Source organism: Gorilla gorilla, chromosome 12 (assembly GCF_029281585.2).
Source record: "Gorilla gorilla gorilla isolate KB3781 chromosome 12, NHGRI_mGorGor1-v2.1_pri, whole genome shotgun sequence".
In the NCBI taxonomy this organism is placed as follows: Eukaryota; Metazoa; Chordata; class Mammalia; order Primates; family Hominidae; genus Gorilla; species Gorilla gorilla.
In genome coordinates this window covers 107,137,840-107,163,173 of record NC_073236.2, presented here as the reverse complement: position 1 = coordinate 107,163,173, position 25,334 = coordinate 107,137,840, and the positions used below count along the sequence as shown (strand labels likewise).

General features: G+C 38.5%; 1 protein-coding gene across 1 annotated transcript in view; it reads left to right on the top strand.

The window, feature by feature from the left end:
• TTC27 (tetratricopeptide repeat domain 27) overlaps nt 1-25,334 on the top strand; it is a 194,919-nt gene that overhangs the window by 121,040 nt on the left and 48,545 nt on the right. Inside the window, exon 13 of the mRNA XM_004029080.3 lies at nt 9,715-9,942. Within this exon, the coding sequence (XP_004029129.3) occupies nt 9,715-9,942 (228 nt within the window). The remainder of the gene's footprint in view (nt 1-9,714; nt 9,943-25,334) is intronic.

Below are 25,334 nucleotides of genomic sequence, written 5' to 3'. Positions count from 1 at the left end.
ACCTTCTCTGGAAAGTTACACACTCTGGCCCTTCAGACCCATCTTGCAGTGAATAGAATATCCAGAACTGATGTTGGGTAGCCACAAGTTACACACCATCCACTATGTTCCTCATTCTTAAAAGAGTTGTGGTGGGTGGGAGTTGATGGAGGAAATATATGAAATCCTGAGTACCCTAGCATTTCCAAATGTGAAGATTTTCCTGATTATGATTTCATTTTTCATTTGTATACAGATGCTTCTTGACTTACAATGGGGTTACCTCCCAACAAACCCATCGTAAGTTGAAAATAATTGTAAATCTAAAATACATTTAATACACCTAACTTACTGAACGTCATAGTTTAGCCTATTCTACCTTAAATGTGCTCAAAATACATTAGCTTAAAGTTGAGCAAAATAATGTAACACAAAACCTATTTTGTAATAAGTGTTCTGTATCTTATACAGTTTAAAGTGAAAAGCAGAATGATTATATGGGTACTTGATGTACAGTTTCTACCAAATGTGTATTGCTATTGTACCATTGTAAATTTAAAAAATTGTATGTCAGACCATCGTAAGTTGGGAACTGTTTATATTTATTTTGTCTTCTTTGCAATGGTTGCAGAATACTAGGTATTAAACTCTGGTAAATCATCACAATCTATACTATAGTATAGTTTGAAGTAGAATAAATATTTGTAGAATGGTGTTTTTAACCAAGCAGATTCTTTGAGAATATGATTTGATGTCTGAGCCTTGGATCCTATTTTCAGCGTAGGATACCTGGGGAGTATAGTATTTCCCTGTAATCCTTTTTATTTCTGTAAGATTGGTAGTAATGTCTCCTTTTCTTTCTAATTTTAGTAATTTGATTTTAAAGATTTAACTTTTGGTTTTTTGATTTTCTCTATTATTTTTTGATCTTCTGTTTTTTAAATTTATACCCTAATTTTTATTTCCTTTCTTTTGCTTGCTTTGGGCTTAGTTTGCTGTTCTTTTTCTAGTTACTTTTGGTGGAAGGTTAGATTATTGATTTGAGAACTTTTTTTTCAATATAGGCATTTATAGGTATAAATTTCCATTGAATCAGGCTTTTGCTACATCCTGTAAGTTTCAGCATATTTTGGTTTTGTTTTTATTAATCTCAAAGTGTTTTTAATTTTGTTGTAATTTCTTCATTTCATTGATTATTTAAGAGTATATTGTTTAATTTCCACAAAATTCCTTTTGTTATTGATTTTGAATTTTATCCCAATTGTGGTTGGAGAACATACTTTCTATGACTTCAGTCTTTCACATTTGTTGAGACTTGTTTTGTGGCCTGTCATATAGTATATCCTGGAGAATGTTTATGTGCACTTAAGAAGAATGTGTATTCTTCTGTTGGCTGGAGTGTTCTTTAAATGTCTGTTAGGTCTAGTTGGTTTATAGCATTATTCAAGTCTACTTACATCTTTTGAATAGTTATTCTGTCCATTTTTAAAAGTTAGGTATTGACATCTCCAAATATTATTGTTCAATTATTTATTTTTCTCTTTAGTTCTTTCAGTTTTTGCTTCATGCAATCTGGAGTTATTTTAGCTGCACATATATTTGTGATTGTTATATCTTTCTTGATGGAGTAAACATTTTATCATAAAAATGTGCCTTTGTTCTAACAATTCTTTTTTTTTTTTTTTTTTTGAGATGGAGTCTTGCCGTGTTGCCCAGGCTGGAGTGCAGTGGCGTGATCTCGGCTCACTGCAGCCTCTGCCTCCCAGGTTTCAGCGATTCTCCTGCCTCAGCATCCTGGGTAGCTGGGGTTACAGGTTTACGCCACCATGCCCGGCTAATTTTTGTATTTTTAGTAGAGACGGGGTTTCACCATGTTGTCCAGACTGGTCTCGAACTCCTGAGCTCAGGAGATCTGCCCGCCTCAGCTTCCCAAAGTGCTGGGATTAGAGGCGTGAGCCACCGTGCCTGGCCTGAGTTATATTCTTAATGCCTGTACCAGGGATTACTTAAAATAGTTGATTTTAAGTCTTTGTTTAGTAAGTCTAATATCTGGGCATCCTCAGGGATAGTTTCTGTTGATTGCCTTTTCCCTGTATAAACATACTTTCTTGTTTCTTTGCATTTGTTTGCCCCAACTGTTATTTACCACCTCAGGCAGCTGCAAAATTAATCAGTCATTTCTAGTTGTTTTTTGAAAGACTTTTCACTGAACAAGCTTAGAATTAGGTCAAATAAAGATAGTCTTGCAAGTGAGCTTTTCCAGGGAATCACTAGACTGGGCATATGATGACAGTTTTCCAGAAATGCAGCTTTAAAGGTGTTTCAAACCCATTCTGCCCCCTCCAGTGGCTGCCAGGCCACTAGTTTTCATGAAGATTGCAGGCTCTTGGTATTCAAGGCTACTACAGAACTGGAGAAGAGGGGATTGGAATGGTACAAGTTAAAATGCCATGAAGCTTGCTCTTCTTACCAAGATTTAGCATTTCTCTTGAATAAATGCTTCCTGTATTATTGCAAGTCTTTGGTTAATTTTCAGAGTTCTGAAAAAGTTGGTTCTGACACTTTTGGCCAGTTTTCTGGTTATTTTGTAGTGGAGGGCATTTTCAGATGTTCTTATACCATTACATTTGCTACTGTCTGCCTGTGGAATAGTGTTGAAGGTAGAATCAAGTTCCTGCTTTTTAACTTAGTGTTTCTTGGGTTTTGGGTGGCCAATTGACTAAGAAATCTAAGCTTTTATTTCTTTCTCTCAAAAATGGGCATGTTAATATATACTACTTGGAATTATTGTAGGGATTACATGAGATCATGCATTTAAGAATCAACTGGATAAAAGCTAACCTATATGTTACTACCAAATGGAAGGATACATAAGTTCAAAAGGTAGAAATGGGAAAAAAAAAAAAGATTTTATCACTTAGGGCTGTTTTATGGAAGCAGAGCCACTTTGAGTATTTTAGAGAATAAGTGGTTTACTAAAGGAGTTGAATCTTAACACAAATGTGAGAAGAGCTGGGGAAATGAAGGTATGGAAGAGGGAATCAGAAGATCAAGGCAAGAATCATTGACTAGTCCAGTTGAAACATTGGCACAAGTGGGTAAGTCAGAACTTAAGGTAAATCCAAGAAGCCAAATACTTTCAGACATTGAAATGGGACCATGAAGCAGGGGCTTGTGGAGGGATCTATGGACAACCATTATATCTATATAGCTATTAACCCTGTGAGTCCACACAGCAAATGTCTCAGGGGCCTGGGGATGCTGTAGGTCAGCAGAGCCAGCAGTTGGAAGGACAAGGTAGACACACAGAGCATGGGTTCTGGGATCTGCAGAGCATCTCCACATCTTGTTCGTTACCATATTAGACCATGACAACTTTCCAAGAGTAAAGGCTGTTGCTTCACTTCTGCCTTTCAAATCCTTGATAGGTTCTCCTATGATGAACTCTAACGTGAAATCAGAAGGAAAAGGGATTTTAGGAAACAGTTTCTAGTTTAAGCAAGTTGACATAGCATAATCCAGTACATATGACTATGCAAGGGTTTAGTTGTTTAACTTGGGAATTTACTTATTTGGAAAGTAGCAACATACTAGCAGGTACAGATTATTCCATAGATTGTGTTACATAAAGAATAGTTTCTGACATGGGGAAACTTTTTAAAATTTCTTCAAACGGGGGTTTAGGTATTGAAGCATTCTTACAACATATAAAGTTAAATATTTAATTTAACAAACCTTGATTTGTTTAATAGATGAATTCCTTAGGGGTGATACATCAAATGGATTTTTATAAATTCAACATTTCCCTAATAACAAGTATTAATATCAGCTATATGATAATTCTTAATTGGTTTTCGGTTGACATTGGCACAGAAGTTTTTTAAATCTTAGTTTGTGTTGTGTTAGCATGATGTCATCAAGGACATGGGATGGTGAGACAATCAAGGTCACTGCAGATTAAATTATATCATAAAGTCCATGTGGTTCTGAGGCAAGATAGGACAAGCGTACTTCTCTCTGTGCTGGTAAAAGGCTGCTATATCTGGTGTTGTCTGGTTATTGTGTAGAGAAAAGCACATTTGCTGTATCAGTACCCTGCTTCCCATGTAATGATTTATTCCAGCAAAGAGATCATGTCCAGAACAGTAGCTGTAATCAGAGCCACCACTATGTTAAGTTTATCATAATCCATGACATTTTCCAGGACCCATTTTTGTTCTGCTCAGTTTAAATGGGTAGGTTAAACCACACACACACACACACACACACACACACACACACATGCACACACATACACACAAGTTTTTGATAATGACACCAACCTCTGGTTTACTAGATATGTAGTGTTGCTTTGAGTTTACTCTTTTAATGAGAAGAGTATGTATGCTTCAGGGGCTTTTGCTTGGCCCTTTATACTGTAGTAGCACTTAGTAGAGGATCTGCTGGTTGCTCAATGTATCTAATTCACTGTACACTCACAGTGAAGGGAAGAGAAGGAAACTAGAGAAATCACCACTAGATAGATTCAGGCCCAGATTACTGGGCCTACCATGGGATGGACAGACTTTCATTAACCCAACCACTCATTGTGATGATGTTTTGAGTGCCAAAGGGTTAACATTAAAGAGGTAACCCTAAGAAGATGGGGTATTTCTATTTCCCCAGGATACAATTATGTGGCAAATATTTGTGTTTACTTCTTTGGAAAATACTAGGGAAGAGCTATGATATATCCTTGTTATGTTATTCCAGAGTCCTTCCTGAATGGTATTGGTTTCTTGTTTATTTTTATCTAAAAGGCTGTGAGTCTTTGAAGTGATTCCAAGATAGGAACTGGGTGAGAGACAATGTCTTAGCATGGAGACTCAGGTCAGGCATCTGGTCTCCAAACCTAGAAATTTTTTTCTTTAATGTTATACATATCAAGTTTGAACTTCATCAGCTGCCCATCTAGTTTGGAACTGAAGTTTCAGGATCAGTCAGTCACTACTTAAGATCTATGCTAGTCTGACCTAAATATCTGATTATCACTCTGGCCATGCTGATTGCAAATAACTATGCTCATCATGCTTCCAGGTTCAGTGCTATCAGCAAGTCTCTCCCACCCTGGGTTCTAACCACCCCCGTTAAAATCAGGAAGCCCATTTCAACAAAAGGACCTCTAAGCTTTTCCCCAGCTTACACAGAACATCTACCATAGCACTTTTCAAAAATGCTGGTTCTCCCATTTAAAATGTAAAAGGAATATCCTCTGGGCCCTGTTGGGGACATAGTTAGGGGTAGATGAGCAGGTTGCAAGTGATAAATTAACAACAGCCTTTTTGTTCTAAGTTATTGGATGCCTTCCTGTACATTACACAAAGGAATTTCTGGCATCTTAACTTTGTTTAGTTTTGGCCACATTTGAGTCCAGATTTTAGTCAAGCAGTTGAGCAAATAATTTAGAACCATCCCCAGCTGCTTGAGTTAGCACTGCGAATCAAAAATTTCTGATGAATATCTTAATTCAGCCCAGTTTAAATTATGATCCTTTTTCTCTCTGGTCTAGCATGGTTAGAATCTCTTTTACCATGTGGTCCCAAGGTTTTCCCCTGTAAATTAACAAAATCAGCTGTTCTTTTTGCATGTTGGTTTATTTTTATGTCTGAAGGCAATGAGGGATGGAAGGGTACAGTCATTATGGTGTCTTTAAGCAAAGTAGCGCTAGTCTTATCAGATATACTCTGCTGGTATAGGAAACTTAGTAGATTTGGAGAACTTCTGTTATTTAAATCCTCCCAAATGTCTCCATTTAAATTCTTGGATCCTGCTCTTTCATAATCAGTGCCCTCTTCTGCTCCTGGCCAGGATGAAGTAACTGGTACTAGACTTACCCTCTTTCTTTAAACAATGGTTGCAGTTCCTATTGCTGTGTAACAAACCTACTCAAAACTTAGTGGCTTAAAACAACAGCAATCATTTGTTTCCCTCTCATGGTTTCTGTAGAACAGGAATTTAGGAAGGGTTTGACTGAGCAGTGGTCTGGCATCACTCACGTAGTTGCAATCAGATGGTGGTGGGTCTCAGACACTGGGGGACTGGCTAGGCAACTCTCTTCATCTAATCTCAGGGCCTGTCAGTGGGATTTCTCCACATGAATTAGCTTGGGCTTCTTCACAGCATGATGACTACAGGGAGTAGGACTACTTACCTGGCAGCTCAGGACTCCAAGCGAGGATTCCAAGAGAACCACACAGAGGCTGACTGGCCTGTTATGCTCCAGCTTTGAAAGTCGCATAGTGTCACTTTTACCATAGTCCCAAGCCCACCCAGAGCAATCGCTAAAGAATATAAAATGATATATAACTAAAAGCCAATAGAGAAAATAAATGGGAGACTAAAGCATACTCGATTAATCCAATCAAATGCCTTTTTTTTTTTTTTTTTGGAGACAGAGTCTCTCTCTGTCACCCAGGCTGGAGTGTAGTGGCTTGATCACAGGTCAGTGCAACCTCCGCCTCCCACTCTGCCTCCCAGGCTCAAGTGATTCTCCTGCCTCAGCCTCCTGAGTAGCTGGGATTACAGGCGTGTGCCACCGCGCCCATATTTTTATACCTTTAGTAGACATGGGGTTTCACTATGGTGGCCAGGCTGGTCTCAAACTCCTGGCTTCAAGTGATCCGCCCACACTGGTCTCCCAAAGTGTTGGGATTACAGGCTTGAGCCACCGTGTGGAGCCCAAATGCTCTAACATTCACATAGAACTAGTGAAACTGGGCCGGGCACGGTGGCTCACACCTGTAATCCCAGCACTCTGACACACTCTGAGAGGTCGAGGTGAGCAGATCACTTGTGGTCAGGAGTTCGAGACCAGCCTGGCCAACATGGTGAAACTCTCTCTCTACTAAAAAATACAAAAATTAGCTGGGCATGGTGGTACATGCCTGTAATCCCAGCTACTCGGGAGGCTGAGGCTGGAGAATCGCTTGAACCTGGGAGGTGGAGGTTGCAGTGAGCAGATCATGCCACTGCACTCCAGCCTGGGCGACAGAAGCAAGACTCCATCTCAAAAATAAAAATAAAATAAAAAATAAAAATAAATAAAAAATAAAAGAACTAATAAAACTGAATTCATTCTACATTCTAATTCAGCTATCCTATAGGAGCAGTATCTACCTACCTTTGATTTTGGCTTTTACCAGGTTGGTAGCTACAGGGAAAAATAAATTCTTTTAGATAATCATAGAAATTCCCTGGTTCTCTGACCTGGGGGATTTAAAATACTGAGTGTTGTTTGCTTTCTTTGAGCTGTCTAGTGAACTTGGAAACAGCCAACTTACCTCACAGTTGTTGTATTCCCTCATAATCTATCACTCAATACACAAAGCCGTGCATTAGGTAAGTGTCTTAGTTCTGTTACTACACATGATAACTTAAGTGATTCTTTCATCATGGGATATCATGGACTACCAGTGTTTAACCCTCTTATGATCACTGCAGCCTTTCTGTCTTCAAACCCAACCAGATCAGATACCAATCACACATTTCCATTTGCCCCAGGAGTACATTGCCTGAAATCATTTCTATACCCAGTTACTATAATGGTCATTGTTTAATTACAGACCACTACAGTACACTGTAACTGGCTAAAGCAGAAAGGAATTTATTAGGTGAATTGGCCTCCAGAATTTCTGGGGTGACGTGGGTACCATACCGTCAGTATGGGGCTGTCAAGAGAAATGCCTTCAATCACGCAGTGAGATGATTTCAGCAAAAATTCTGCTGCGGCTACAGTTTGTGGTTGAATACATCTCTTTATAGGTGACTAGAGTTATAGTTAGATACTTTAATAGCTATTGTATTGATGTTTGAAGAGAGGAATTACATGGATTATATTCTAAAACTTTATGTTTATTTTGACTGGGACTTAAAAGTATTTTTTCTTAGAAACTGTTTTATAAATTCCAGTTTCACTTTCAGATTAGGTCTAAAAGCATACACAACCTGAACTATATCAGAATGCAGAGGAGCCAACATCCAAAGACACTTTTAGAAGTATAGTCTTCTTTTAAAAGAGTTCACAAAAATTAGACTGCTTAAGGAGTGTATGCCCAACCTAAAGAAAATCAAATATACAGACTTTCGGATTGCCAACTGATGTATGTTAGGGGCTTTAAAGTCTCATTTTAGCTGCTAAAGGATGGCTTTCCTGGGTATGTACATCCATTTTGACAATGGCTATCCTAGCGTCCTTGGCAGCACCACTGCTGTTTACGTGAAGGCGTGTGTGTGAGGATGCAAAGTAGAGCTACTACTGTGCTTCTCGCTCTATGTTGAAGTTTATCAGAAATCGGATGGTGGACATGGCGGTGGGAGGAAGTTGAGGAGTGGTGGCAACAAGTACACAATTAGCCTGAGTGATGAGGTAGCTCCAAACTGTGGACATATGAGAATAATGCCGAAGTCTGTGCAATGTATTGAGCATGATTTTTAATTTCTAAAGTGAATGGGCTGTCTGGAATCAGGTAGGTCTAGTATGAGCAAGTTTTATCTGTGAAGTAGGATGTAGTTTGATTAAGAGGTAGGTTTTAAGCAATGCCTATTAAGTTGTATGTAAATTTATATACAATTTAATAGACATTGCTAAAAACCCCTCCTTTATAAATTCCACAGTGATCCCAGGCTCCCCAACCATACCGTTTTGAAAAAGGAAAAACATGCTTTTCATTGCCTTTGGGTAGAGGTGAATGAAAGGTACTGCTCTAAAAAATGGTCACAGTGGCGACACCTGGAGCAGGTAGTGAGTCCACCTGATATCATTAAGTAAACCTCTCTTCGGTGCCTTTCCTTGAGGACCCCAGAGGGCCAGTGAAGCAGTGTTCCCCTTTTATTCCTTGTTCCTTTCTTTTACTTGCACCTTAGAGACATACCTCTTTTTATTACACTTCACTTTATAGCACCTCACAGATACTGCGCCTTTTACAGATGGAAGGTTTGTGACAACCCTGTGTCAAACAAGTCTGTCAGCACCATTTTTCCAACCACATGTGCTTACTTCATATCTCTGTGTTAGCATTTTGTAGCAATTAAGCTGTGCACATTTTTTTTTAGACAAAATGCTATTGCATACTTAATAGACTACAGTATAGTGTAAAAACAACTTTTTTTTTTTTTTGAGTCAGAGTTTCACTCTTGTTGTCCAGGCTGGAGTGCAATGACTCAGTCTTGGCTCACTGCAACCTCCGCCTCCTGGGTTCAAGTGATTTCTCCTGCCTCAGCCTCCCACCCAAGAAGTTGGGATTACAGGCAGGCACCTGCCACCACGCCCGGCTAATTTTTGTATTTTTAGTAGAGACGGGGTTTCACCATATTGGCCAGGCTGGTCTTGAACTCCTGACCTCAGGCAGTCCACCCACCTCAGCTTCCCAAAGTGCTGGGATTCCAGGTGTGAGCCACCACGTCCGGCGAAAAACAACTTTTATGTGTGCTAGAAATCAAAAACTTTGTGACTTGCTTTATTGCAGTATTCACTTTATTGCAGTGGTCTGGGACCAAACCCGCAATATCTCTGAGGTATGCCTGTATTTATTTTGTATCGGTCCTCTTACTCAACCTGTGTCCTTGATGGGTGAAATAAGAAATCCCAAACGTTGAAAATAAAAATTTGGATTATGTGAGATTAAAGATGTATATGTGCTAAAAAAAAAATAGCAGTTAATCACTCTTAAGCAATTTCATTATTTCTGTTGTTTCTAGGCAGAAGAAATCCTTAGACAAGAGCTGGAGAAAAAAGAAACGCCTAGTTTATACTGCTTGCTTGGAGATGTCCTCGGAGACCATTCTTGCTATGACAAGGCCTGGGAGTTGTCCCGGTACCGCAGTGCTCGTGCGCAGCGCTCCAAAGCCCTCCTTCATCTTCGGAACAAGGAGTTTCAAGAGTGTGTAGAGTGCTTTGAACGCTCGGTTAAGATTAATCCCATGCAGGTTAGACAACTCATAACCCCCTGCTGCTCTCAGCGCTTGTGCTGTTCTTTGGATTTGATCTTACAGAATGAGTACCCATTTTCTAACCTGATAACTGGTGAGTTTGTTTTTGACAGCTAAGAACTTAGTCTCTAATAGACTTTTTGCTTGTTGCAAACTTGCTTGTTGCAAAAAGTGGATAGGTTTTTTTTAATTCACTTTCTATTACTTTAACTTTCTGTTTCATTTTGTTATTTTTTTCCCTTATCTGTCCTTAACTGACATACAACTATTAAAATTAGGTACAATTTTGAGCAGATACGTTAGGAAGAAAATGAACAAGAGCCAGAATTGCAGACAGCATAGGACTTTGCAAGTATTTGCTGAAATCAGTAATGAAAGAAAAACCTTTATTTAATAGGATAGCATATAGAATGGATTCTTGATCATTTTAAGAAAAACATGTATTTATATACACACAAATAAATTTAAATGTTTAAAAGTTTTTAAAGGTTTGAAAAAAATAATGCAAAAGGGTCTGGATCTTTAAACTAAGTGACATGATAAATCCATAGGAGTGGACCTAATTTTGAGGGAAAAGAGATTAACCTTATTTTGTACTTAATAATATTCAGTTATCAGAATGTCTTATTATTAGAAATGGTCATTTTTTCTACCAAACTTTATTTATAACTGCCTTCCCATTTCACCAATCAAAGGCACATATAACTGTCAATCATTGCTGTTGAAAAACATGCACACTGATTTGCTGTAATCACCAGTTAAAATACTAACTTATAATTAGTGACTAATGTTCACCAAGCACTTACTATGAGCCAGGTAATTCATTAAGCATTTTGCTAGTATTCGAATCCAGATGGTCTGATTCCAGAGCCTACACTGTCTTTTTTTCTTTAATTGTGGTAAAAAACATAGAAAAATTACCATCTTAACCATTTTTAAAAGTACAGTTCGGGGCCAGGCATGGTGGCTTACATCTATAATCCCAGCACTTTGGGAGGCCGAGGGATTACTTGAGCTCAGGAGTTTGAAACCAGCCTGGGCAACATAGTGAGACCTCATCTCTGAAAAAAATAAATAAAATTAAATGAAAGTACAGTTCAATAGTGTTAAGTACATTCCCATTGTTGGGCAACCAATCTCCAGAACTTTTTCATCCTGTAAAACCAAACTCTATACTCATTAAACAACTCTCTGTTTCCCCTTCGTTCCCCATCCTGGCACCTGCAACCACCATTTACTTTCTGTCTTATGATTTTAACTGGGTAACTGTCTTATGATTTTTACTAGGTAACTTGTAAAAGTGGAATCATACAATATGTGTCCTTTTGTGACTGACTTATTTCACTTAGCATAATGTCCTGAAGGTTCCTTCATGTTGTAGCATGTGTCAGAACCTCCTGCCTTTTTAAGGCTGAATAATATTCCATTCTATGTACATACTTCCTTTTGTTTACCCATTCATCTGTTGATGGATACTCGGCTTACTTCCACCTCTTGACTATTGTGAGTAGTGCTGCTGTGAACATGGGTGTGCAGAAATTGTCATTTTTGAACTGGATAACTGAGGGAATGCGTTTTACATTGAAAAAAAATCAGAAGTGCATTTTTTTATGATGGATTGAGCTAATTGCTTACTTTCCGAACTCTGGATGGTGAATATAATTAGAACTTTCCAAATCAGGTAAAAAGCCTGGAGAAGAGAGTAGGACAGGTGTAAGTACAGAATATCAGCAGAAACTAATGGGTGTATTTGACAGCAAGGATGCTTAGAGTATACTAAGGAATTGGTTTTTGTTGACAGTTTGCTCTAAGTCAGTGGGGATGATTTTGTCCCCCAGAGGACATTTGGCAACTTATGTAGTCATTTTTGGTTTTGACAATGGGGATGTGTGGGGATATGCTACTGACATCTAGTGGGTAGAGACCAGGGATGCTGCTAAACATCCCATAATACACAGCACAGCCCCCTACAATAAAAATGATCTGGCCTGTCATGTCGCTAGTGCCATGGTTGAGAAACCCTCCTCTAACTTGATTATCACTCTATTTTTTTGGGGGGGGGAGGGGTTAGTTTTTGGTTTTTGGTAGAAGGGAGAACTCACTCAATATTGTTTTTAAAATTTTACTTTTCTGAAAAACTGTATCATATCCTTGCATATCTTGGAAGCTTCTGCCTAAAGTTTACCCTAACTGCAGTTGCCTTATGAGTGGGGTAAGTGAGTTCCCTTGCTTAGCCTGCCACAATCTCAGTTAAATCAGTGCCAGGTGCCTCACAGACATGAATTGTTCTCTGCAGCGCACAGTCTGTTCTTAACACATTAGCATTATCCTTTTCCTTCTGCCTCGCTGGCAGCTCCTTCTCAGGCTCCCTTGCTGGTTCCTAGGGGTGCCTTAAAGGCTTAGTCCTTGGACCTTGTCTTTGTCTGCACTTACTTCCTTGATTTCATCTAGTGCTGGAGCTTTAAGTTCCAACTATACACTGACAACTTCCCAGATTTTATTTTCACTCCTGTTTTCTCCCCTGAACTCGACGCCAGTACTTAACTGCTTACCCGATCTCCCCATTCCTCACTCCAACCTAACATTTCCAGTATCTGAAGTGTTCTCCCCATTCCTAATCCCTCTTCCTCCCAAGCTTATCCTTATCCTCATCCCTATAAATAGCAACCCCATCCAACCTTGGAGTCATGCTTAATTCCTCTTACCCTTATACCCCACATCTAATCGATCAGCAAGTCCTAGCAGATCTGCCTTCAAAATATGTCCAGAATCAGACTGCTTCTTACCACCTCCTGTCATCCTGGTCCAAATCCCCATTGTCTTGCACCTGATTAATTACGTTACCTCCTTATTGGTCTTCCTGCCTTTCTCCTTGCCCCTCTGCCTATTCTCAAAGGACATCCACATTTATCTTTCTAACTCAGGTCAGATATGGTAATACCCAGTCTCTTAATGGCTCTCAAGACTTTCCCCAGTATCTAGCTCCCGGCACTTCTTCCTCCTTCCTCCAGTTCTCCCCTTTTCTCACCCCACGTTGCCCTCCTTGTTCTCTGAATATGCCAGGCACATTCCTGCCTCAGGGTCTTCCTCTTGCTCTTTCTCTGCCTGGAATGTCCTTCTTCCAGATATTTCATTCAAGTCTGCTCGAAGGTCACTTTCTCAGAGGGGCCTTCCATGATCATTCTATTTAAAATCATACCCCTACCTTATACTCCTAATTTTCCTTCCCTGCTTTATTTTTTTCCATAGCACTTATGTATAGCTTACTTTTTAAAAAAAGTTCTGTTTTGTCTTCACTAGAATGCAAGGCCTATAAAAGTTCCTTGTACTTATCAGATATTCAATAAATATTCGTTAAATGGGTGAATAAATAGTATCTTCAACTACTTTTTTTCAGTCAAATATATACTAATTGTCTGCCCTGCACATAGCACTGAGCCAAAGAATGAAGACATAGTAGCAGGTCAGCAGATAGTCCCATTTGTACCATGGCAATCTAGTGAAGCAAACACAGACAGAACTAGCTAACAATATGATGCAACAAAGAAATACCTAGCAATTTACATGTAAAGCACCAGTTATATAGCGGCCAAAGAGAACATTTCTACTTTTGGTAGACAGTGAAGAGAGGATGTTGGAGTCGGCTTTGAAAGACAGGTAGGACTAGAATAGGCAAAGGAAGTGCAGTGGTGGGGGCATTCTAGGCAGGTGAAGAGTATGAGCAAAGCTCTAGAAACACAGAGAGCAGTGTGTGGGTGTGTGTGTGTGTGTTGGGGGAACAGAGGTTTGGTGAAGAGGTTAGTTTTTTAGGGTAGAAGGAAGTAGGGAAGTTACAGTGCGAAACCTAGACTGGAGCCAGGCTGTGAAACGTCTTCAATGTGAGGCTAAACTGTTGGGTTTTTTATTTGACAGATAGCCATTAAAGGGTTGATTTCTTTGGAGCTTTGTTTTAAATGAAGGAATATGGTGTGTAAAGAGGTAATTCAGGAATATTGTTTTGGCAACACTGGCTGTAGGAGATTCTAGATGGAGGCTGAGTTAAGAGACTGTAGCAATAGTTTAGTTTTTTGGGTTTTTGTTTTGTTTTGTTTTTTGAGACGGAGTCTCGCTCTGTCACCCAGGCTGGAGTACAGTGGTGCGATCTCAGCTTCTCAGCTCACTGCAACCTCTGCTTCCCAGGTTCAGGCGGTTCTCCTGCCTCAGCCTTCCAAGTAGCTGGGATTACAGGCACATGCCACCATGCCCAGCTAATTTTTGTGTTTTTAGTAGAAACGGGGTTTCGCCATATTGGTCAGGCTGGTCTTGAACTCCTGACCTTGTGATCCGCCCGCCTCGGCCTCCCAAAGTTCTGGGATTACAGGCGTGAGCCACCGCGGTCAGCCCAATAGCCTAGTTTTTAGCCATGGCAATTCTCAGTGTGGGAGGGGCAATAGGAAGGAAGGGATGAAGTGAGGGAAGTCACAGGGGAGAACTTGACAGGGCTTGCTGGTCTCATTATATAATTTAGAATTAATTATTTACGTAGACAAAGAAATGACAATTGCTCAAAGCAGAGTCACAGTATAAACAGATGTTATGTGAAAATATTTTGGAGCTTCTCATATGGATCCAATTCAGGCGGTCGGTAAACCATCCCAAAATATGCAGGCATTGGATGCTATAATTGTACAGAACTACTACAAGATGCAAACTTGAACACTATAGACTCATTTTAATTGAGAACCAAGTTTGAACTGTCTGGAGGGAGAACGCCTATATGCTATGTTGTCTCCTTTAAGACCTGCAATAAAGGGAAAATAGAAAAATGGAATTTAAAAACATTCTATCCTCTTTTTTAGACATATCCAAAGAATTAGGTTAAATAACAAAATTTAGGCAAACCAAAGTGGTATTTGAATGGCTTCTGCACCTCTTAATAACTTTCTAAAGTCAAATTGGTATAAGAGTAGTTGTATCTGGAAAGGGTTAGGGGGAAAAAGGCTATTGTCCATCTTTTAGATTTAAGCGCATTTTAAAGTGAGAGCTTAAATAAAAACAAAGAACTTCTATAAAGTGAGTGAGAGCTCAAGTTTAGAAAATGAGAGCTCCTATACGAAATAGAGGGGTTTGGTCTTATAACAGGGATGGGATGCAAAACTAAATACATTGTCTATGGTGCATTCATTAGAGAACCAAAAGACATGTACCACTTATATTTACGCTTTGGAGATTGCTAGCTATTGTTCACTTATACCCACTTGTTTCATTTTTGCAAGTGACTTCTGAAACTACTTAAATTCAACCTTAGACTTCTGAGGTTTGCGGGATAGTGAAAGCTGAAGAAAATGGGAGGGAAATCTGACCAAATCTCCCAGGCACAATTTCCCAGGCAGAAGCTAGAATTAAAATATACATTTTTATTCCTATTCTTAGGTAGTTATTATTCCTGTTAACACTCTACTTTTATGCAAAAACGTAAAAACCAAAGAAATTACTCAGCTATCAAACTAGTGTGTTTAGCACTGAAAAAGAGAAATATTATGTCCTGTCAGTTTCTCCATCTCCCACTTAACACACATACAGTTTTCCTTTACTTTTGTCAGTCTCTTCTACCTTTTTAAAAATTTATTTTCCTTAACCTCCTCCTCAGTCAACCAGTCACTCACCTTTGTGATATTATATGATACTGTGGACAGTATATGTACAAGCATACCACAGAGATACTGTAGATCCAGTTCCAGGCCACCGCAGTAAAGCGAATATTGTAATAAAGCAAGTCATGCGAATTTTTTGGTTTCCCAGGCACATAAAGGTTGAGTTTATGCTGTAGTCTATCAAGTGCGCAATACTATTATGTCTAAAAAAAAACCAAAAATCATAAATACCTTAATTTAAACCTACTTTATTACCAAAAAAAAATGCTAATGATTGTCTGAGCCTTCAGTGAGTTATCATCTTTTTGCTGGTGGAAGGTCTTGTCTCAGTGTTAATGGCTGCTGACTGATCAGTGTGATGGTTACTAAAGGCTGGAGTAGCTGTGGCAATTCCTTAAAATAAGGCAACAGTGAAGTTTGCTGCATAGATGGACTCTTCCTTTCATGCCAGATTTCTCTGTAGTGTACAATGGTGTTTGATAGCTCTTTAGCCACAGCAGAACTTCTTTCAAAATTGGAGTCAGTCTTCTCTAACCCTGCTGCTACTTTATCAATCAAGTTTATGTAATATTCTAAATCCTTGTGATTTCAACAATGTTTACAACATCTTCACGAGGAACAAATTCCATCTCAAGAAACCACTTTCTTTATTCATGCATAAGAGGCAACTTCTCATTTCTTCAAGTTTTATCATGAGATTATGGCAATTGAACCACATCTTCAGGCTCCCTTCTAATTATAGTTCTGTATTTCTGCCACACGTGTAGTGACTGCCTCCACTGAAATCTCGAACCCTTAAAAGTCATCCATGAAAGTTGGAATCAGCTTCTTCCAAACTCCTATTAATGTTGATGTTTTGACTTCCTCCCATGAATCAGAAATGTTCTTACTGCTGAACATTAGAATGGTGAATCCTTTCCAGAAGATTTTCAATTTGCTTTGCCCAGATCCATCAGAGGAATCACTATGTATGGCGGCTATATACCCTTATGAAATGTATTTCTCAAATAATAAAACTTGAAAGTCTAAATTACTCCTTGTTCCATGGGCTGCAGAGTGGTTGTTGTGTTAGCAAGCATGAAAACATTAATCTCCTTGTACATCTTCATCAGAGCTCTTGTGTGACCAGGTGCTATGTCAATGATCAGTAATGTTTTGAAAGGAATCTTTTTTTTTTTTTTTAAGGAGTAAGTCTCCACAACGGCCTTGAAATATTCAGTAAACCATGCTGTAAACAGAAGTATTGTCTTCTGGGCTTCATTGTTCCACTTACAGTCCTCAGGCAGAGTAGGTTTAGCCTAATTCTTTAGGGCTGTGGGATTTTCGGGTGGTGAATGAGCATTGGCTTCAGCCTAAAGTCACCAGGTGTATTAGCCCCTAATAGGAGAGTCAGCCTGTCCTTTGAAGTCAGGCATTGACTTCTCTCTAGCTATGAAAGTCCTAGATGACATCTTCTTCTAAAAGAAGGTTGTTTTGTCTTCCTAGAAAATCTGGTTAGTGTAGCCATCTTCATCAATGGTCTTAGTCAGATCTTCTGGATAACTTGCTGCAGTTTCTCCATCAGTACTTGCTGTTTCATTGTGCACTTTTATGTTATGGGGATGGCTTCTTTCCTTAAACCTCATGAACCGTCTCTACTAGATTCAAACTTTCTTCTGCAGCTTCTCCACCTTTCTCAGCCTTCACAGAATTGAAGAGAGTTAGGGCCTAGCTCTGAATTAGGCTTTGACTAAAGAGAATGTTATGGCTGGTTTGATCTATCTAGACCACTCAGACTTTCTCCGTATCAGCAATAAGGCCATTTCGCTTTCTTATCACTTGTGTATTCCCTGGAGGAGCACTTTTAATTTCCTTCAAGAGCTTTTCCTTTGCATTCATAACTTGGTTAACAGTTTGATACAGGAGGCCCAGCTTTCGGCCTATCTCAGCTTTCGACATGCCTTTCTCACTAAACTTAATCATTTCTAGCTTTCTTTTCAGTTGATACATTGTAATTATACATATTTATGGAGTACAATTTTCTGTTTCAATACAGGTATATGTTGTATTATGATCAAATCAGGGTATTTAGCATGATGATCACCTGATACATTTATCATTTCTTTTTGGTAAGGACATTCAGAGGCCTCGCTTCTAGTTCTTCTGTGATCCACAGTCCCTAATCATTTCTAGCTTTTGATTTAAAGTAGGGTATGTGTGACTCTTCCTTTTACTTGAACACTGAGAGGCACTGTAGGGTTATTAATTGTCTAATTTCAATATTGTTGTGTCTTAGGGAAACGGGAGGCCTGAGGAGAGGGAGAAGATAGGAGAGTAGCTGGTCAGTGGAACAGTCAGAACATACACAGCATTTATCATTTAAGTTCACTGTCCTGTATGTGTGCAGTTTGTGGTGCCCCCAAACAATTGCAATAGTAGCATCAAAGATTACTGTTTGCAGATCACCATAACAAATGTAATAATAATGAAAAGATTCTAGATATTAGCCCTTTGTCAGATGAGTAGGTTGTGAAAATTTTCTCCCATTTTGTAGGTTGCCTGTTCACTCTGATGGTAGTTTCTTTTGCTGTGCAGAAGCTCTTTAGTTTAATTAGATCCCATTTGTCAATTTTGTCTTTTGTTGCCATTGCTTTTGGTGTTTTAGACATGAAGTCCTTGCCCATGCCTATGTCCTGAATAGTAATGCCTAGGTTTTCTTCTAGGGTTTTTATGGTTTTAGGTCTAACGTTTAAGTCTTTAATCCATCTTGAATTGATTTTTGTATAAGGTATAAGGAAGGGATCCAGTTTCAGCTTTCTACATATGGCTAGCCAGTTTTCCCAGCACCGTTTATTAAATAGGGAATCCTTTCCCCATTGCTTGTTTTTCTCAGGTTTGTCAAAGATCAGATAGTTGTAGATATGCGGCGTTGTTTCTGAGGTCTCTGTTCTGTTCCATTGATCTATATCTCTGTTTTGATACCAGTACCCTGCTGTTTTGGTTACTGTAGCCTTGTAGTATAGTTTGAAGTCAGGTAGTGTGATGTCTCCAGCTTTGTTCTTTTGGCTTAGGATTGACTTGGCGATGTGGGCTCTTTTTTGGTTCCATATGAACTTTAAAGTAGTTTTTTCCAATTCTGTGAAGAAAGTCATTGGTAGCTTGATGGGGATGGCATTGAATCTGTAAATGACCTTGGGCAGTATGGCCATTTTCACGATATTGATTCTTCCTACCCATGAGCATGGAATGTTCTTCCATTTGTTTGTATCCTCTTTTATTTCCTTGAGCAGTGGTTTATAGTTCTCCTTGAAGAGGTCCTTCACATCCCTTGTAAGTTGGATTCCTAGGTATTTTATTCTCTTTGAAGCAATTGTGAATGGGGGTTCACTCATCTGACAAAGGACTAATATCCAGAATCTACAATGAACTCAAACAAATTTACAAGAAAAAAACAACCCCATCAAAAAGTGGGCGAAGGACATGAACAGACACTTCTCAAAAGAAGACATTTATGCAGCCAAAAAACACATGAAAAAATGCTCATCATCACTGGCCATCAGAGAAATGCAAATCAAAACCACAATGAGATACCATCTCACACCAGTTAGAATGGCAATCATTAAAAAGTCAGGAAACAACAGGTGCTGGAGAGGATGTGGAGAAATAGGAACACTTTTACACTGTTGGTGGGACTGTAAACTAGTTCAACCATTGTGGAAGTCAGTGTGGCGATTCCTAAGGGATCTAGAACTGGAAATACCATTTGACCCAGCCATCCCATTACTGGGTATATACCCAAAGGACTATAAATCATGCTGCTATAAAGACACATGCACACGTATGTTTATTGCGGCATTATTCACAATAGCAAAGACTTGGAACCAACCCAAATGTCCAACAATGATAGACTGGATTAAGAAAATGTGGCACATATACACCATGGAATACTATGCAGCCATAAAAAATGATGAGTTCATGTCCTTTGTAGGGACATGGATGAAATTGGAAATCATCATTCTCAGTAAACTATCGCAAGAACAAAAAACCAAACACCGCATATTCTCACTCATAGGTGGGAATTGAACAATGAGAACACATGGTCACAGGAAGGGGAATATCACACTCTGGGGACTGTTGTGGGGGGAGGGGGGAGGGATAGCATCGGGAGATATACCTAATGCTAGATGACGAGTTAGTGGGTGCAGCGCACCAGCATGGCACATGTATACATATGTAACTAACCTGCACAATGTGCACATGTACCCTAAAACTTAAAGTATAATAAAAAAAAAAATGAAAAGATTTGAAATATTGTGAGAGTTACCAAAATGTGACAGAGACACGAAGTAAGCACACAGTGTTGGAAAAATGGCTGATCTTGTGTTACTTGTATTTCCCTACTTCACCTCATATTGCTTTATTATTTATTTATTTATTTTTGCAACAGGGTCTCACTCTGTCACTCAGGCTGGAGTGCAGTGGTGCGATCTCTGCTCACTGGAACCTTCATCTCCCGGGTTCAAGCAATCCTGCTGCCTCAGCCACCTGAGAAGCTGGTACTATAGGCATGCACCACCACGACCGGCTAATTTTTGTGTTTTTTGTAGAGACAAAGTTTCATTATGTTACTCAGGCTTGTTTTGAACTCCTGGCCTCAAGCAATCTGCCCCGCTTGACCTTCCGAAGTATTGGGATTATAGGCGTCAGCCACCATGCCTGGCTTCATACCATTTTAAAGCAAATCCCATACATCAAATCATTTCCTTAAAAACATTTTGAGTGTATTTTTCTAAGAAATAGGGAATTTTTTAAAACCGTAATACCATTGCACTTAAAACATCAGTAATAATTTGTAAGAAACTTTTGATTGAGTTTCTGATTTTAATTGAATAAATTTATATCCTTTACTAGAACAGACTGTAATAGAGGCCTGTAATTTAGCAGCATCTAAATCTGGTGAAACATTACAAAAATCATAAATAGAGACAGCATATTTGATATATTTTGTCTTGTTAAAAATATTTGTTGAAGAAAAGTACCCTAAATGGAAGCCAAAAGATACTAAGTGAATATTTATAAGTTTTAATACTAACAAAGCTAGAATTAAAAATATGTTCTATTTAGCAGAAGTTGCTCTGAGCTTACCAGGTACATCAGTATACTTCGAAATAATATTTTCAATTAAAATTATTGTGTCCCCTAGAAAAGAGTCAATAAAAGCTTTCAACAATTTTAAATGTATAAACAATGAATCTGACAATTAACAATAAAGAACAACTTTGAAGTAGCAGGTAATCTTAGGAAAAAATAAAAAATACTAAGATCATATTGAAAAAATATATTCATTAGTAAAATATCAATGACATGGTATTAGCATAAAATATGACTAAAACACTGATTAAAGCATATGAATGTCTACTCAGAATAATTAATTTTAATTCTGTAATAGATTATGGAAATGTACAAAATTATAATTGTACAGCTTGATTAATGCTCCTTTATTATTTTTTAATGTTCACATAATCAGCATTAAAATTTTTTTACTTTAATGTAGTTTTATTTTTCAATAATTTTGTTTTTGAAAATAATTTTTGAATAGAATCATCTTATAAGTCCCCAGATGGAGTAAAACCAATTTATTGATCAACAGTTTGTTGGTTGATAAATATGTTTATTTAAACCGTGTAATTTAAATTATTTTCTTTAGTGCTCTGGTTCACTTTCAAAAGTGTTGCAGTTTGTACATTACATTATGTGGTTGCCTAACTAAGCATTATCAAGTACTTGTATATCAGATATGGATGTGGTTATGAATTGTGCTATGTCAACCTATCAACAGAGAACAGAGAGTTTCTGCCAGGAAATGATAATGGACAGAACTAGTTTCCAAAGGGCCTTAAATGCCCTGTATCAAGATTACCTAACCCTGTAGATGTGGGAGCCTATTGTGGTTTTGAATTAAAAAGTGATATGACAAAAGTGGTATTATGGGAAGTTTAAATAAGGAATGAATATCATGGGTGAGTTATCGGTGGCTTGAGTGGTAAGCATGGAAAAGATAGAATGACTGAAGCCTCATTACAGAGGAAATTTTCTGGGACTTACACATTGGGCTGGCAGTATTGAGGGAGACGTTGGAATCAGAGAGGAGGCCAGTTTTCTCAATTTTCTGATTAAAAAGGAAAATGTCTCTATTGATAGCCATAGGGAATTTAGGAGGAAGGGAAAATATCTTTTGCCAGCAAGGTGATGTGGTTTTGGATGTTGAATATGAGGAGATGGTGCTGTATTGTAGCAGAGATGGTTGCTAGTCTATTGGAGATAAAAGCCCTAGTGAAGCCCAACAGTGAGGCCTGAGCATGCAGATGGGGCTTTTCTGTGGAAGTTACTTGAAACCATGAAAGTGAGTTCTTCACAGAAAACTGTGTTGGAAGAGAATAATAGGCAATGTCCTGAGCTTTGGGCATCTCCTGAAGTTGGAAGAAGATAGGAGAAATGGCACCAGTGAAACAGGACTCAAAGTACATCAGAGTCTTGGTCAGAGGGATAGAAGGAAACGCCAGCAAGGGGTTCATGGCACCTAAAACAAGAGCAAATGTCAGCGAGTTATGTCACATGTAGTGATAAAGTGCAGAGGGCTATGAAGAGGTCATTGGATTTGGAGCTCACTGATGACGTTCAGAAACAGATTCAGGAGAGTAAAGGGTGAGTGATAGATGAAGAAATGGAGATAGAATCTATAGACTGTTCCTTTTAGGAGCATGTCAGAGAGATGAGAGACAAATGTAGAGTGTTGTACTCAGAGGGGCAGAAAAGTCAGGTAAAACATTTCAAGATACTGGAGACCTTTACATGGAGGAAGGCAGAAATGAAAGACTCTCGTGGATAAAGGAGAGATTGAATATTGTAAGGAGAGAGGGGAGATAAATAGGGAATATCATTCTAGGGGAGAGTGGAATGAGGAGAAGAGATGAAGATATTAGCTTTGGAAATAAGGAATAGTATTAAAAATGAGACTGGTAAATGAGAACATTAACATTATAATAGGTATTTCTATTCATTAAGCATCTATATTCTAAGCTCTTATGTAAGTATGAACTCTTTGTAAACCATTGAGGTATTGAGGAGGATACAGGAGAATTGTGTTAAGACACAGACTCCTGCCCTCCAGGGGTTTATATAGGTTAAATGGAGAGAGGAGGCATGAATAGCATTGTGTGTAGCCAAGGAATTCAGTGAATAGGCAACATGCTTTGGGTGCCTGGCAATGCTTTTGGGTGGCCTTGTAAATAAGGATGTGAATGGTCAGAAAAAGCCTGATGGAAGTGAATATTGGTGTGAACTACCAGGAATGGTTGGGATTTGGATAGGTGGAAAAATTGGGAAAATATGTTTCAAGGAAGGAGACTAGCGGATGTAAAAACCAACCCTGCAGAGAGCAGTTTCTTGGTAACTATCAGTTTTGGTGGTTTATATTTTATTCAGTTATAATAATGAGAATAGCAACTAATGCTGAGTATTTACTCAGTGCCAGGTACTGTTCTAGAAGCATTTTCCATATATTTTTAATTCTCTGCAGTCACTGTTACTTATTGTTTTTACCCTACTTTCATAAATGAAGAAATAGAGGGTTAAGTAATTTGCACTAGATTTTACAGTTTATGAGGGATGGGGCTGGGATTTCAACCTGAGCTTTCTGATTCCAGATCTCTTGCTCTTAACCTCTTCACAGTTTTGCCCTCGAGGATATCATAGTATGCTAGGAAGTAATGGCAGATTTGGTTGAGGTCAAGTTATAAAAAGCCCTGAATACCAGGCTGTCAGGTTTGAACTTTTTTCATCCTTTAATGAAGAGCCATCGGGGCTTTCATCAGAAGCAAAGTGAGATTGTAAGATTGATGTTTGGGAACCATCCAGCACATGTTAGGGAGTGACTCTCTTTGAGACCAGGGATTTAACTGAGCCGACCTTTCCAAGGCCATTGTTATACGTCAGACCAGACTTCTATGATACAGTACTCTGACATTTTAATCATCTTGGCGGTTTGTACATGCTGCTCTTCCTTGATTTAACTTTTGCTTTGATTTTAGCTTTTGAAAGGATAAAATATTTTTATTTGAAATGGATTTATATCGTTTCTGTTTTGAACTTATGTTATTTGTGGTGGGACTCACATTCCAATAGGGAGGACAGGATGAACATGTGTGAATAATATGTACAGAAAAAAGACATTCTTTCCTTTTTATTTTTCCCTTCTAATATTGGTAAGCAGTACAGAATGAAAGTCTTAAGGTGTAACTTGCATAACTGCCAAGAAATGTGAATACTGTGATAACATCTGGGCTGTACCTGTGACTGATGCATAGTGGGGAGGCCGAAAGCTTTGCTACCATAGCCCTGATTCTGAATTCTGGTAATCCCGAGGAAGATAACAAAGGCAAATCTCTTCATTTTTCTGAGCTTTTAAATAATGGAGTTTATAATCTCTACCTGGATTTGCTGCTGAGAAAATTAGAGCCAATATATGTTAGGTGTCTGACATATTTCCTGGCCCATAGTAAGTTCACAATAATAGATGTTACGTAGTCGTTCTTTTCTTTTCTGCCTGTTGCAGTGTAGAAAAACCATTGTTGCCCCATTATCTGTAGCCTAAAATTAGGGAGATATATCTAACAGGAGAATCTCACATGCAGATGACATATAAACACCTGTGTTACTTTGCATTGTGAATTATTTGAAAAGACTAGGCAAATATAAAGACCAGTGGTAACCAAATCTAGGACAAGAATTAAGAGAAGGGCATTCAGTAATTAATAACCTATAGTAAAAGAAAAAGTGTGTATAAAATTTAGTTGATGCTTTAGTTTAAGGGAAGACACTGAAATAGAAGAAATTATTCCTTTGGAGAGATCAGGAAGCTGGTAGGTTAAGATTTGTATTTCCTCATGGAAGGAGAACTTAGAATTTAGTAAATGAGAAACTTGGCTATGAAGGAGTTGGCAGTGCACATTAGGAAAAAAATGAGCATCAAGCATCACTTTAGGAAAAGCTACTATCAGACACCATTGACGTCACTCTTGGATTTCACTTCGGTCATTTCCTGTTTAATGATACCACATTCAACAACTCATCTGTGTTTGGGGTCACAGAAATCAGGCAGGGGTACAGAAAGAGTGGAGAGTGTGGTATGGCTTTAGGATTAGATTATTCTACATTAACCTTTATTATATGTGACAGAAGAATTCAAAACAGTTGATCATATGAGGGAAATTAGCCAAAAGTGTGAATACTGATTATCGATGATGTGGAAACTTTCAGGAGGAAGGGAGTTTGAGTAGTAGGTTCATAAGTGGTACCCATTGCAGATGTGTCTTAAATACCCTTGTAAAAATTAACTTTTTAATTATAAAAGTTATCTATGCCAGTTGTCTAGTGGTGCTTAGTCTTTGCTAGCCCTCAGGGTAGCAAACTTTAATTTTTATTTTAATTATTAAGGTTTAATAAGTATTACAGTCACTGTCTTCAGCACACATATTTCACACTTGGGTTGAGGAACCATTGTGTGGCTTTAAGCCAGTTATTTCCTTTGTAAGCATCATTTTCCTCTAGATCTCTTTTGAACTGATTTCTAAGGTCTCTAATTGAATTGATTCCCTTCCAGTTCTTCAAACCTGCTAATTCTAAATACCGGACAATCCCTGACTTACGATAGTTCCACTTAATAACTTTTTGACTTTATGATGGTGCAAAAATGATACACTTTCAGTAGAAACTATG